Consider the following 14,447-nt stretch of genomic DNA (forward strand, 5'->3'; position numbering starts at 1 on the left):
CTCCAACAACCATCCAGAATTGTTGGAAAAAGACAGGTATACTTCCGGCTTCTGATTTTCTTGTGGATGATAGTAATATGCAAGATTTTGAAATAGATGAATCAGATGAATTAGACGGAATTAATATTGATTGTTTGCCAGAAGTTGATGAATTACGAGAATATCTCTAGATGCTTGATCAAGATATTCCAACTGAAGAACAACTCAATGATGAACAAATTATTAATTTGTTGCAGAATGAAAATGACGAAAGTGATGATGATGATTCTGATGAAGAAATATTATTGGTATCAGAAAAACAAGGAGTTGATGCACTAAAAATTTTTATCAATTATTTTGAGCAGCAAAACGATCCAGAATTTAACATTGATGATTTGCGTATTTTTCGAAAATATTTGAGAATTGCTAGAATTAAAGAAATAAATTCGAAAAAACAAAGCACTCTTGATATGTTTTTGTTGTAATATAATATTATAATTTAGGAATATTAATAATAGGTAATATAATAGTAATATACAGTATAATAGTAATAAAAAATGTTCATTACGCAAATGCAAATGAGGACCCCGGATATCTAATATAAAGGTCATAATGGACTTTTGGCCGAAAACACCCCTTTTTGCTGAAACTCAAAAAATCGTTTTTTGTATATATCTCAGCATCCAGTAATTCAATTTTAATGAACTTTTTTTTATTTTGTAGCCCTCATTTAGCTCTACAATTTAAAAAAAAGTTCATCAAAATTGGACCACTGGATGCCGAGATATTTACAAAAAACGATTTTTTGAGCCCCTGAAAAATGTGCCAATCTGCCAAAAGTGTGACTTATGACCTGTTTTGGAGATATCTGGGGTCCTTGCAAATGTATTTTTTCGTGATTATGTTTCGTGTAATTATAAAATTGACGAAATATTAAAAATTTATATATAGTCACATGGTTCAAAATTTTTATATATATGTGACTATATAAATATAAGCACACTCACATATAATCACATCATAAAGTAGTCCCGAAGGGTGTGATTTTAGAGGGGGCTGACTGTAATTCTAATTAACATTAAGTATTGCATTAGCCAATCAAATTTATTTTAAGTCATGTGATTTTGTATTATGTCAGCAAAAAAATTTGAGAAATTTTTTTTATTTGCTTAATGTATTTATCTTTTTAAAGGCTATTTAATTTTAAAATTTTATAAAATTCTGACCATTAAATCACAAGATATAAGGGGTACCTATTATAGAGGTACTGCACTGTATCATTTATAACCTGGCTGGTGAAATGATTATCTCACTTGAGACTGCATGTTCATTAATCTAAGAGAGAATTGCTGCGAGTGGTGTTGTTTTTTATCTATCATCCTTCAAAATTCATCAACAGCCAAAGAAGTTTAATCACTAGCATAAAATAATTTAATCTCGAAATAAACCAATATGTTACTAAAAGACTAAACATTATGGCAATAACATGTAAGAGTAAAGGGGATGTAGTTAATTGAACTAAATGATAATGATTGAACATAAACTAATAAAAAATATTTGAATTATTGTCTTGCGCTTCATTCTATATCTCAGATTTGCTTTTTTATTCTTATTGATTTCATTTATACAATTAATATCTTTTTATTGTTGTTTTTATTGTTTTTATTGTTTTTTCTTTTAGTTTATATCCACTATCAGCTACTCGGAGTTGTCAACACATCACATTATTGTCTCAGGAACGTATTCTAGTTCTTGAACACATGACCAAGTCGAATTACTTTTGAAGATGGCAAAATACAATAAAAAAAATAAAAGAATAAAAATAAATCTATAGGTTGATGATCATCAAATATTACAGAGTGAAAAATCCACACTAATAAACATCAAATCCTAAAGCTTTGACTTACCTCTAGGTTTAACTTCATAGTAAAAATCACAACCACAATAATTTTTATATCAAATTGTTCATAAAAATGGGCTCTTTTAAGTGACACCTTTCTTTTTTTTGAAATTTATATTATTTTTATTATTTTTGTAAAAAAAATGCGATGTAATTAAAAAAGAATTTTCAAAAAATTAAGCATCTTCACGTGCCAAATTCCTAAAACTTTGCGCCAGCGATAACGCAGAAAAATTAAGCAATAAATATCTTGTGTATGAGGCAGAATGGAAATGAATCGTGATGGTAAGTGTAAATCGTTATTGTATTATTTTTTTACCTCAGTTGCTAATACTTCCGTAACTATTCTGTAGGTTTCTGTAGGTTCAAAATTACTCAATCCTGGAGAAGGTTTTTTGTTATTTTATTTAATCTGCACAGGTGTAAGAGATATTATAGATAGACAAAACTTCTATAGATATGGGTGGGATAATTTATTTTGGAAATCTAGTGTAGTAGCGATAGAAATAAATTAGCTGTAGATGTTTTTTGTAAATGTGAGAGAGCAATTGATGCTGGAACTCACATTAAATGGCCTTGGATAGGACCCCGAACAATATATATAAAGGTAGGTTTTGAGTTTGCTTAACCAACATATAGAAATTTTTCCTATGTGAGATTTATTATTGCTTATTTGATAACATAATTTTTAAATAGTCAGATATAATTATGCGTAGCGAGTATTAAATTATTAATAGTCAGATATATATTTGCATAGCAGGATAGAATTTTTTAATATATATATATAATATAATATATATTTACATTTTCACATTAAAAAAATCTAATAAAATATGTAAACAAAGTTATAAACATGTTTGTATAAAAAAAATTTACTATTTTTAATACAAAGAATAAGTTAATTGTATACGTAATACAGGGAGCATTTTTAGACGTGATCATGTAACGTGTTTTTGATAAAACAAATACGTGTTCGTGTAACATTAAAATTATAAAGCATGTCTGAAATGTGTGCCAGGTTGATGGCGCAGTGTGGCACAGCGGTTTTTTCCAAAAAAATTAAATTGCAATTTTTTTTATTTAAAATAAAACCTTTAAATTCCTGTATTAGGTGTATTTTTGTCCGCTCTGCAAATTTACTTAAAGCATATACAGGTGGTTTAGAAGGCCATTTTCGAGTTATTTAACAAAAACTGTTCTTTCGACAAATCCAATTTTGGAAATGATCGGCAAAGACGATAAAATCGGTTGTTATATACTAAAGTCAAAATCTACTTCCAAAACCTCCTTCCATTTATAAGTGAATTTTGTAAAACAGATGAAAATACATCTAATGTGTAAATTTGAAAGCTTTACATTAAAAAGAAAATCTTTAACTTAAATCTTTTTGAAATTACTGCGCTACACTGCGCCGTCAACCTGGTACACATTTCAGACGTGCAATCATAAATCATATACGCGTCTGTGTAACATTTAAAAAATATATATTTAAAATAAGAGCAAGAAAAATAAGTGTTTTGCTGTTTTTTTATAATTTTACACTATAATTTTTGTAATAATCAATAAAAGTTATTTCATTTTTACTTAGAAAATTTTTTAAAAATATTTTTTTTGACAAATTTTACAGGACCCCGGATATCTCCAAAACAGGTCATAAGTCACACTTTCGGCAGATTGGCCCATTTTTCAGGGGCTCAAAAAATCGTTTTTTGTAAATATCTCGGCATCCAGTGGTCCAATTTTGATGAACTTTTTTTTAAATTGTAGAGCTAAATGAGGGCTACAAAATAAAAAAAAGTTCATTAAAATTGAATTACTGGATGCTGAGATATTTACAAAAAACGATTTTTTGAGTTTCAGCAAAAAGGGGTGTTTTTGGCCAAAAGTCCATTATGACCTTTATATTAGATAACTGGGGTCCTAATTTTACAGTAAATTTTAAAAATAAAAATTCCGCGTATTGGTGGTGTTACAAAAAACATGAATAAATCCATAAATATCTATTCAATCATGATAAAAATTTATATGTAAGTAGACTGTTGAACAACTTTACTTAAGAAGGTTTTAGATGTTTCCTTTGACCAAAGTGCCTAAATTACGCTCTGAAGTCACAGAACAGATATACGAAATATTAATAAGAAACATTTATAAGTTGTATGGTGCCAGAACTCTATACTCAAAAATGTTTCAAATTTTTAATTTATCACGTGAGAAGCACAATAGCCAATAAAAACTCACAATTTTAGACAAAAAATAGAAAAAACAGATACGAGCATGTACAAAAAAGGAAAAAAAGGAAATCGGCTAAAGAATAAAGCAGAAAGTAGTATTTATTTAAGAACAATCAAGCTAAAATGGGGTTGAATTTAGACTTTTAAGTAAATTAAGGACATTTTAAGCCATTTTAAGCCTTAAAATAATTAAATATCAATATGATTTATGTAAATTCTCATAAAATAAATGCATTTATGTGACTTTTTGTTTCAAATTTGGGCCAATCATATAAAAATAACCAAATTTCAAACGCTTATAACTTTTTATGTAGATATTTTTTTGAAAATCTGACCGGTAATTTAATAGTACTTGTCTTGTAGAACAAAGTTACCGGTTTATTTCTTTGAAATTCTATTTTATTAAAGTGTTGAAAGATTTATAATTATCACAATTTTATTTTTGAGTATAGAGTTCCGGCACCATAATATTACAAAAAAATAATAATAGCTTTATCCATACATTATTTCAAAAATTTTTGTTTTTTTAGTTTTTTTTATATACATATTTTATAAAAAAAATTATATATAAATATATATATGTCATAAAATAAGTTGCTTAGTAGTGTAAAAAATTTATGGGTTAGATAAAAGTTTGCTTAGCAGACATGAAAAATATTTGCTTATTGACCTTAGTAAATTTTGAATTTTTTATCTGACCTATATATATATTGTTCGGGGTCCTCCTTGGATCCGCATACTCCCTCCCTCTTTGATAGCATCATACATTATATTTGCTATCTCTATCATTAGCTATTTATCTGAAAAATAATCAATAAAGTTATGTGTTGTTTATAATAAAAAGCATTTGGATTATAATAAATTCTAGTACTATATATATGATAAATGATCAAAATGATCAAAATGATCATATCTGATATATGATAACTACGGCGGATAGATTTATTTATTTAGAAAATAGAATCTTATGCAAATTGGCAATTATTTTCAATTGCATACTTTATATATATATATTAAATTAAAATACCATATAATATAACCAAGATATCTCAGATATCTCATAATGACGTGTAATTTTATTATATATTTACATGAAAAACTTTTGTTAGAAAGTTTAATAAAAGCTTGTGATACTTCAGACTTATAATTTGATGAATATAAATGTAAAATCGCCTATTTCGTTTCTTATTATTTTTCTTTTTTTTTAGTTACAAAACTCAATATGATAACTCTAAAGGTTTGGTTTAAACTTGAGAATCCTAAAGATAACTGGACTAAAGTTTCATTAGAGGAAGTTGAATATGTGGATAACCTCAAGAAAAAAATAAAAATCGAAATGGCTCCAAAACTCAATACTTTCGCTTTGTCAAGTCTCACTCTCAAAGCAACTTATAATAATGACAACTCAAATGAGACAGTAGAACTACATGAGAAAGGTGAACTTGTTTCTGTCTTAAGACTATTCAATATTGATGAAATGAATGTTAAAGATTCTTTTGCAAAGAATATTCTGTTGTTCATTACTGCTTCGCCTGGTAAGCAATTTAACTTACTGAAATGAAACTCTTTGAACATTCGGACTAATTTTGCCTTTTTTGGTCTACTAACCCAATTTAGATGAGCGTCAAGGTAAGCCTTTGCATCGTCATGATTGGTCAACTTGAACGTGACGCTTAACTAGATTAATATTATGTAACGCTATGACTAAACCTTTTTTGTTCTTTATGATAATCAGGTACCGCTAATATGACATACAAGACTTTGCCTTCATGGCAGAAAACCAAATATGACAGATTGGCTGATGAAAGTTTGAAAGCATTGTATTTGGAAACGATTTGTGAGAAGCGTGAAAAAAATGTATGTATACTTAATCTATATCTATTTAAGTGATGTCTTACTAAATCAAACTAGTTTTTTCATCGTAAATTTCGTTATATTCTTCCTTTTTATTAGGAGCTTAATCTCGACATTATTAAAGTTGCACTCATTTCACTTGTTAATATCTTAATGGATGTTTTAAATAAAGGTCATAATGACAATGAATCTATCAAAACATTTATGCTTATTTTAAATGCGGTTGTTGGTGGAATCCAACTTCTAATTATTATATTAAAAATAGTTATGATAGGTTTGTTCTATAATAAAGAATACTTTATTTGAATATTTTATATTTTATTTCCAGTAGTTGTTGTGATTATTTTATTTAGCATATTATTTGAAAGTTGATATTTCTCCAAATATAGCAATTTATTGGGTGGATGTAGGATTGTCATGTTCAGAATTGCTTTTAAAGGTATCATCTGCTCAACAAAATGTATAAAGCTTGTAATAATAATTAATATCACAGCACTTTGCCATAATGTTTAAAGGTTGAAATATGAGAATTTTGCCTTCGAGATACGTTAATTCACAAACTTTTTTTTCGCACAAAACTATAAAATGGATTTTTTGCTGGGCCACATATTGTGTGACAAAATAAATGATCACATGTACAGATCTGTGCAATATATTAATTTTGCATATACAGTACATTCGAAAGAAAACATATTAACCTTTATTCTTTTGTTTTTTTCCCGAACAAACGTGAGAAAAATGTGAAAGGAGGTCTACACGCAACACAGGACCCTCTTAATAAAGGAATAACGCCGACAAAAGCATATGTTATGAAGGGTTGAGGGACTTGCAATTCCAAGATCACCAGACGTAAAACCAACTATGTGTCTTGCCGAGTAGATCTACATGTGAAAAGGTTTGAAGATTCCATTTGCATGTGCTTTCATAGAACTCTTGGCATCATATCTCCTTATCTTTTTTCCAGCAAGATATAAAGCATGTAGAGGTATGTAGAAGTTCAGCCAACTCTACGCAAAAATTTTAAGGTATGTATTGTATATGTACAGTACGAGAGTGAGTCTTTTCTCATCATGGGCCTTATATTTAGGAAAACAAGATGTCTTCTGATGCAGATAATGACAATATCATTCTTCATTGTCTTATTGTTCCGTGTGGAGAACTTAATTCTCTTCCATGCGATCGAGTTCAGCAAACAGTTACAGTTGGTAGGAACCAAGCAGTTAGCGTACTTGAAGCTACAATTCAAAGCAGATTAGGGACACCCTTCAACAATATTCGTCATCAAGTTTTCCCCAGTGAGGCGCTTATGCAACCGCAGGATTTGATTTCCACTTCTTTTAATGAACAACCCCGACCAGACTATTACCATGTCATATATAGCTCAGCCAGGACCCCGGATAATTATAATTGAGGTCATATCTTACTATGTTTTAAACTTTATTTTTCTTTTAACATGTAATTTTATTAAGTTAATATTATTTTTTACCATAGAAAAAAATGTTTCTTTTGAAGAGAAGAATCTTTTAATACCAAAATCTTGTAAATCTACTGATTAGAATTTGAGATAATTATCATTACACAGGCAAAATTTTGCAAAAAATATACGTTTTTTCACTATTGGTATACATAGTAATATACAAAAAAATAAAAATTACTATTATTAAATATTACTTTTTAAGTAACAAAATTATAGATAATAGGAGGGCAATTATTATTACAAAGTTTTGTATTTATAGCTTTAAAAGTAAGTTCAGGATGACAAGGGTAAATTTTTAGCATAGAAGATATGACCTTAATTATAATTGTCCAGGATCCTGCTCAGCCCCTCTTAGGCTCAGAATAATTTTCTTATAACATGTAGCGATCTATTCGCAATTTTTTATGTATTATAAGCCAAGTTCTGGCAATGTTTTTATTTCATAAATAAGTACCGGTATATGAGAAATGGGTCACGTGTAATGATGCAATGGCTGTGCGACATAAAAACATATATTAGCCCAGAAATAAATTTTATCTCACTCCAGAACGTAACACTATTTTATATCTGGAGCCTAATATCACTATAAAAATGTAACACTATAAGCTAATACACCGATACTCCTTCCACGGCTTAATCCATCTGTTGCTGGAAATGAGACGGTGCTTGTTGGTAGACGAAATTAAAAAATATGATATGGCCAAGCTTATAGAATTTTTGCAGGGACAGGAGAATTTAGGACTTAACGAGCCGGCTATCAAAATCTTAGAAAATGAAGAGATTAATGGTCGTGCCTTTATCAATATGACCAAAGAAGAACTCAGAGATTATGGCATGAAAGGAGGGCCTGCGAAAAATTTTGCCGACTTCGCTAAGGACTGTAAGGAGAAAAAGATGAGGTCGTTCTCTTCGTACAAGACTAAGAAAGAGTTGAGTGAGGTGCTGGAGAAATATGGGATTGTTAATGGGAATATAACTCGCATTCCACAGTTCATACCACATAAGTAACATCAGATTAAAGGATTCTTTTTTATATATTTCGAGCTCACATATCATAATATAGCCATCCACACCATCAATGAAATCACCCTGAATTTAAACTATGTATTGACGACATTCTCCGTAGAATAAAAAATATGGTTCCAGTTGTAGATAGTAACGAAGCTATGCGGTGCGAGTACATTTCAACAATCTTACATACAGCTGTAAGTATTCTCAGCGACTTGGTAATCACACCTCAGGCGAATATAATTGGTAAAGAAAACACTGGTCGTATTGACTATGCAATTATTAGTGAAATGTTGGAGGAAATAATTTGCATAACCGAAGGCAAACAAAATCAGGCGATTATAGGTATCTGCCAAAACTTACTACAATGTCAAAGTGCTTGTGATGTAAGTGTAACAAATTCTACTACACTGCTCGCTACAGGTTGATCATAGGCTATTGCTAATTTACTTCTCTATTTCACTCTAGATGAATATAAATATGAACAAGAAAAATGAAAAGTTGATGAGGCATTTGATCCCGATTATGAATATGTCTATAGTATAGTCAGTACTGGCACGACTGGTACTTTATTCTTCATAGCACCGAGAGCATCTATAGTACTAGCAGGACCGAATATCGAATTTCACTTACAGAAGACGCTCTCAAAGATAATACAGAATTGCGTATGAATGTGAAGAGGATTTTAGAGGTTATAGTAGGTTTATTAAAGAATAGAGTACTAGGTAGTGAGGAACCTGCAACTAAGAAGCGCCGTATAGAAGAGATAATCAAGAAAAAATAATTGTATAGGAGACTAGCATAGATATCATGTATCATGGGCACAGTCCCGAACATTTGTATTTATTTTTCGCATGTATTAATGCTCCCTGGTAGCTTTGCTACTACAGGAGAATAGTCTAACTATTTTAATAAAATTTTCTTGGTAAAATTTGGACGACCTGAGGTTGCTGAAATCACATGAATTTTTTTCCTTGTATTCATGCAAGTATCATTACATATATTGAACAATTCCCTTCGAATAAAACATACTACAATCATGTCATCTGAGCTTGAATTATTGAGACAGCGTATCACTGAGCTTGGCATTTGCGTACACTTTATCACGTGCACATGTATAAATAAATGTCGATCCTATTCTATATGCGCTAACACGTGATCATTTTACAATTGTGTTACATTAGAAAGTGTATGCAAATTGTTTGAATGCCTGAGCTTGAGGCCGAGAATGTGAAGTTAGACAGATTATTGAGGAGAATACCAAACGTAAAGCTGAAAAGAGCTTGAAGCCAGACTTGCGATATTGGAACAGAGTCCCCCGATAGTGGATGGACAGCCATAGAATGATAAGGAAGTGTCATCAGAGGTATCAGCTGTTGTTGTATTTGATTCGTCGCCTGTTCACGAAGTTCATAGACAGTTAAAACTATCAGAGCAGATTGAAGAGGTACCAAAGGTACCAGACAAATATTAGAACTATAACCTGTGTGAAAAGTGGAAATAATTGTATTTGTGCACCCAAAACTCATAAAAAACCAAGAGGATCTCTTCACAAACCAATTACAAAAATAGATATATAAAATATAAGAAAGCAATAGATTCTTGCATGGTTTGCTAATGTACCTACTACAATCCGGATAAGATCGGCACTATTCACTATATAAATATATTAATAAAATTTCCAAAGGTTAGTAAATCTTTATTCACGTGACAATCTGACATTGAGGATGTTCAAAATTTTACTTTGTCCTGAATAATATGAAAACAGCTGTAAAAAAAACCGGTAGCCCAATAAAAAAAGCTGATTTAATAAAATCGGTTTATTTTTATTAAAAAAAAACTGTTTTTTTTATTATTAAAAAAAACCGATATACCGATTTTTTTTAATAAATCGGCATTTTTTTATTAAAAAAAACTGGTGCACGAATACAATTATTTCCATTTTTTGCACAAGTTATACAAACTAAAACATATCAAACAAATATTAGGACTATAAGTTAAAGATGCAGTTTGAGATATTTATATATATATATATATTTGGAAAATAAATATATATATGATATGAAATTATGATTTATGAATCAATGAATTATATCAACGAGTTACGTTTAACTATTTTATCTATTATCGTTAGGCCACACTAATCCAATATATTGTTTAACATAACAAGATTGAGATGATTTACCGGGAGGGGAGGAATTTAACAAAAAAAAAATAGCCAGAATTATTGTTAATTTTGGCGCGAATTAAATGTTATAACCTATTAATTGAACACTTAACAATTATGGCCTAATTAGAAAATTACTTCTAACTTTAACCTAAATTATATGTTTGAAAAAAACTCCCAAAAACTGAAAAAGAGAGAGAGGGGGGGGGGGTTATGTATTGGATTTGAACCCTTATGTAAATAAACAAACGTGACAGTCCGACATCCGCCATACTGGACCGGATGTCGGGTTCGAAATTTTCCCGAATAATATGAAAACAGCTGTAGTATAATCCGATTCGACTCAGTTCGGATCAAAATTTTTTTTCGAATGTCGGATCGGATCAAATCTTATCTAAATACGATCCGATCCGATCCGTGCGGAACCCTACTCAGTTGTAAAACACGTTTAAAAAATCAAAGTAAAAACTTTATTATATTTTTTTAAAGTAATACGTAAGAAAGGGGCCGGCCGGCCAAGTAAAAAATGAATAAAAAAAAATGATTGGAGTATAATTATACAAATAAATAAATATACAAAAAAAGTCTTATAATCAAAGAGCAATGATAAAAGTAGCTAAAATGGTCGTGAAGAAAACGACTTCAAAGGTACTAATAATAGAAGCTCCACTGGATTTATTATCACTTTTAGCAGCACCACCTATAACTTCAAAATTTACAACTTTGATATCAGCACATCCATACAACGTATTGGTCGCTCCCGAGTAAAAACCTTGAAGTACTCCTTGATCTCCAACTTTGGCACCAGCTTTAGAGAGGTCAACTTTTATAGCAAAATATTTTGCCTCAGCACCTTCGGCAACAAAAACTGTGAAATTCTCTGTGAAAAAAAAAATATATATTTAGTATTTTTCTTTAAGTAAAAATGAAATCAAATATTTGAAATTGAAATACTTATTATACCTGAAACAGGTTGGAAAGTATCATTGGAAGTGGGAGCATAGTTGATAATCATAAAACCATTACCATCTCCGAATCTGGTAGTTACTTGACCATCTACATAACATAAAAAGAAAAAAAATACAATAATTAATATAGGACCGACATGAAATTAAGTTCAAGATTGTGAAACTGACTCATTTTTTTTTAGTTGCCATTTTTAAAAAAAATAGAAGGAAACTTCCAAACTAACAAGTTTTTATCTTAAAATAATTTATAATGTCGTGTGAAATAAAATTTCTAAAGGATATTCTCACCTGTAAGAGGAAATTCCGTTATAGCAGTGGTGTTTACATCATTAAAGCCGCCGCAAGGAGATTGTATCATATTAGCCCCTATACGTCCTCTAAATGGAGGGCTTATAATACTAAAATGAGCATTTGTGGAAGAGATTAAAACGAAGAAAAGGACAAAGAAAACGGCAAAAACTTTAGAAGTATTCATATTAAAAAAAAAACTTTATGAATAATTGAAAAAGTTGGAATTGAGAGATAATTTATAGTGTAATCTTGGGTGATCATCTTTAGTGGTGATCAAATCGTAACAATAAGATTAAGTTCAGATTATCTGGATAAAAAGGTGTACAAAGTTCATAAAGAGATAACTTTGTGCATCTATTTATTATTTATGAATATTTTTGTTTATCGTAAATTACCGTTATAGTTATATTTTCATACAATCTGATGTAAGAATATGAGGATCGGTAGGTAACACATCTGTAGAAACTTCTACAGTTTCTAGTCTGTAAAACCTACGCTTCCCTCTTCGCAAAATACGACATAACGGTTAATGTTACTATTAATAATAATTACACTGGTATTTATTTCACGGACAAACGTTTCACCGACACCATAGCTAATTACTACAGGTACGGCGAGTGTGACTACGAGTACGTGATCGACACCAAATATTTGCATATCACGTACTCACGTACGCATGTTCGTTTGAAATAGTATACATCTCTTCAAATGATTATCTGCATAGCAAGAAATATACTTTTCAGGGGTGAATACTAGGGAGTCGCATACAGTGCAATATATATAATTTGTTATTCGTAATTCGAAATACGGCGTAATTCGTAATTCGAATACGTAAATAAATACGTAATTCGTAATTCGAAATACGTTAAACGTAATTACCGTAAAAAATACCATTGGCCGAAACTGGCAGTTCCGCCATTTTTAGATGTGAAAATGATAGTTCCGGCGCTTTTAGATGTGAAAATGAAAAAAAAACGCCGAAACTGATAGTTCCGACACTTTTAGATGTGAAAATGAAAAAAAAAGCCGAAACTGATAGTTCCGACGCTTTTAGATGTGAAAATGAAAAAAAAAACGCCGAAACTGAGTTCCGGCGTTTTTAGATGTGAAAATGAAAAAAAAAACGCCGAAACTGGCAGTTCCGGCGTTTTTAGATGTGAAAATGAAAAAACAAACGCTGAAACTATAGGTGCTTACGCCATTTCGGCATTACGAGTTTACAACATATGTCATAAATATTTTTTTATTTTATTTTTATTTTTGTTATATAGACATCAGATCTGGCAATACAAGCAAACGCTAGTAGAACGAAATACAAAGATAACGATACAAAACTAAACTAATGTGAGTTTGTCCAACCCCAAGGCACTGGATAGGAGTCATCTAGCCTATTATTCATTCAAATCCCAGGCATAACCAGATTAATCAATAAAAAAGAGTCATGAACAGAAAACAAGAGGAGTTCAAACTAATCAATTTTATCCATATTTTTCTTTTGTCTAAATCAAGATACAGTTCACCCTCTCTATAGTGAATTTTTATATAGTGAATAACTTGCTATAATGAAGAAAAGTTCAGGTACAGATTTTTTCTATATATAATAAAATGACCCTCAGTATAGTGAATTTCTCACTATAACGAATTTTAATCTTCAGCCCATAGGATTCAATGGTTGGTGGTCAGAGGGCTGTAATTGTTTTTTTGTTGAATGTGGGTTAGTAATTATTTGTGTACCAGAGTTGGTGGATAAATAACAGTGTCACATTGGGACACAGGACACTGCTGAAGTGTATGATGGATCACTCATCATGATTTTAGAAGCATCATCTGGAGGCAGAGTTCGTCTTAGAAATACATTCAGAGCATTGATGATAGCTTGATCTTCTTTCAAAATGATGTATCATGTATTTGTTGTTAGCTTTAGTCGTAAAATCAGCTATATGTAAAGTGGCATGTTGTACATGTCACTGTCATAGTTTAAGGGCATGTTTGTTCCATAATTGTATTGTGGTAATGAGCTGACATCAAACTGACATCATATCGTGTAATCAAAAAGGTTAATGTTTTGAAAGTTAGCAATAAAAATGCAGATTACCATGTAGATCTAGTGGTAAAGAAGGCAGAGGTTTCTTCTTTTTGTTACAATTTTTAATATGACATAACCAATTATTTTCATGGTTGTTCTTTATCCCTATAAAAATTTTTATCTGAATATTTCCATTATTTCTCCATGTCTTCCTTAAAAATTCTGTGAAAATGATACATTCACAGATATTCATGTTAGCGAGATGAAAATTTCTATGATTTAAAGCTATAAATTCCATGAAATTTATATATTTATAAAAAAAATATGGAAAGATAAAATACAGATCAAATTTTTTACAGTTGTTCATATAAGGAGATCGATATTACGGTATGATGTTTTTAAGATGTGTTGTATATTTTAATGGTAAATATTGAAGTTATTTAATAATAGTAGGATTAGGATACCTTGAAGAAGGATCATTAAGAATATAAAGTTTTGTGGTATAGATTTTCTTGTTATAAGATACTATACACTAGTCATAATAAT

At 30.2% G+C, this 14,447-nt stretch overlaps 3 protein-coding genes across 3 annotated transcripts; 2 read left to right on the forward strand and 1 right to left on the reverse strand.

The window, feature by feature from the left end:
• Positions 1-5,332: 5,332 nt before the first annotated feature.
• Positions 5,333-6,430, forward strand: OCT59_013179 (uncharacterized protein; the record flags this gene model as incomplete). Its single annotated transcript, XM_066140645.1, has 4 exons — positions 5,333-5,645; positions 5,846-5,967; positions 6,064-6,238; positions 6,318-6,430. The coding sequence occupies 4 exons, from the start codon at positions 5,333-5,335 to the stop codon at positions 6,428-6,430; spliced, it is 723 nt and encodes a 240-aa protein (XP_066001509.1).
• Positions 6,431-7,060: 630 nt separating this feature from the next.
• On the forward strand, positions 7,061-7,375 carry OCT59_013180 (uncharacterized protein; the record flags this gene model as incomplete). Its single annotated transcript, XM_066140646.1, has 1 exon — positions 7,061-7,375. One exon carries the CDS (start codon positions 7,061-7,063, stop codon positions 7,373-7,375), a length of 315 nt encoding a protein of 104 aa, XP_066001510.1.
• Positions 7,376-11,067: 3,692 nt separating this feature from the next.
• On the reverse strand, positions 11,068-12,059 carry OCT59_013181 (uncharacterized protein; the record flags this gene model as incomplete). The annotated part of the gene is made up of 3 exons (XM_025317889.2): positions 11,068-11,496; positions 11,580-11,672; positions 11,873-12,059. 3 exons carry the CDS (start codon positions 12,057-12,059, stop codon positions 11,210-11,212), a joined length of 567 nt encoding a protein of 188 aa, XP_025177394.1. The 3' UTR covers positions 11,068-11,209.
• Between the last annotated feature and the right edge of the window lie 2,388 nt (positions 12,060-14,447).

This window comes from Rhizophagus irregularis, chromosome 20 (genome assembly GCF_026210795.1).
Source record: "Rhizophagus irregularis chromosome 20, complete sequence".
NCBI lineage: Eukaryota > Fungi > Glomeromycota > Glomeromycetes > Glomerales > Glomeraceae > Rhizophagus > Rhizophagus irregularis.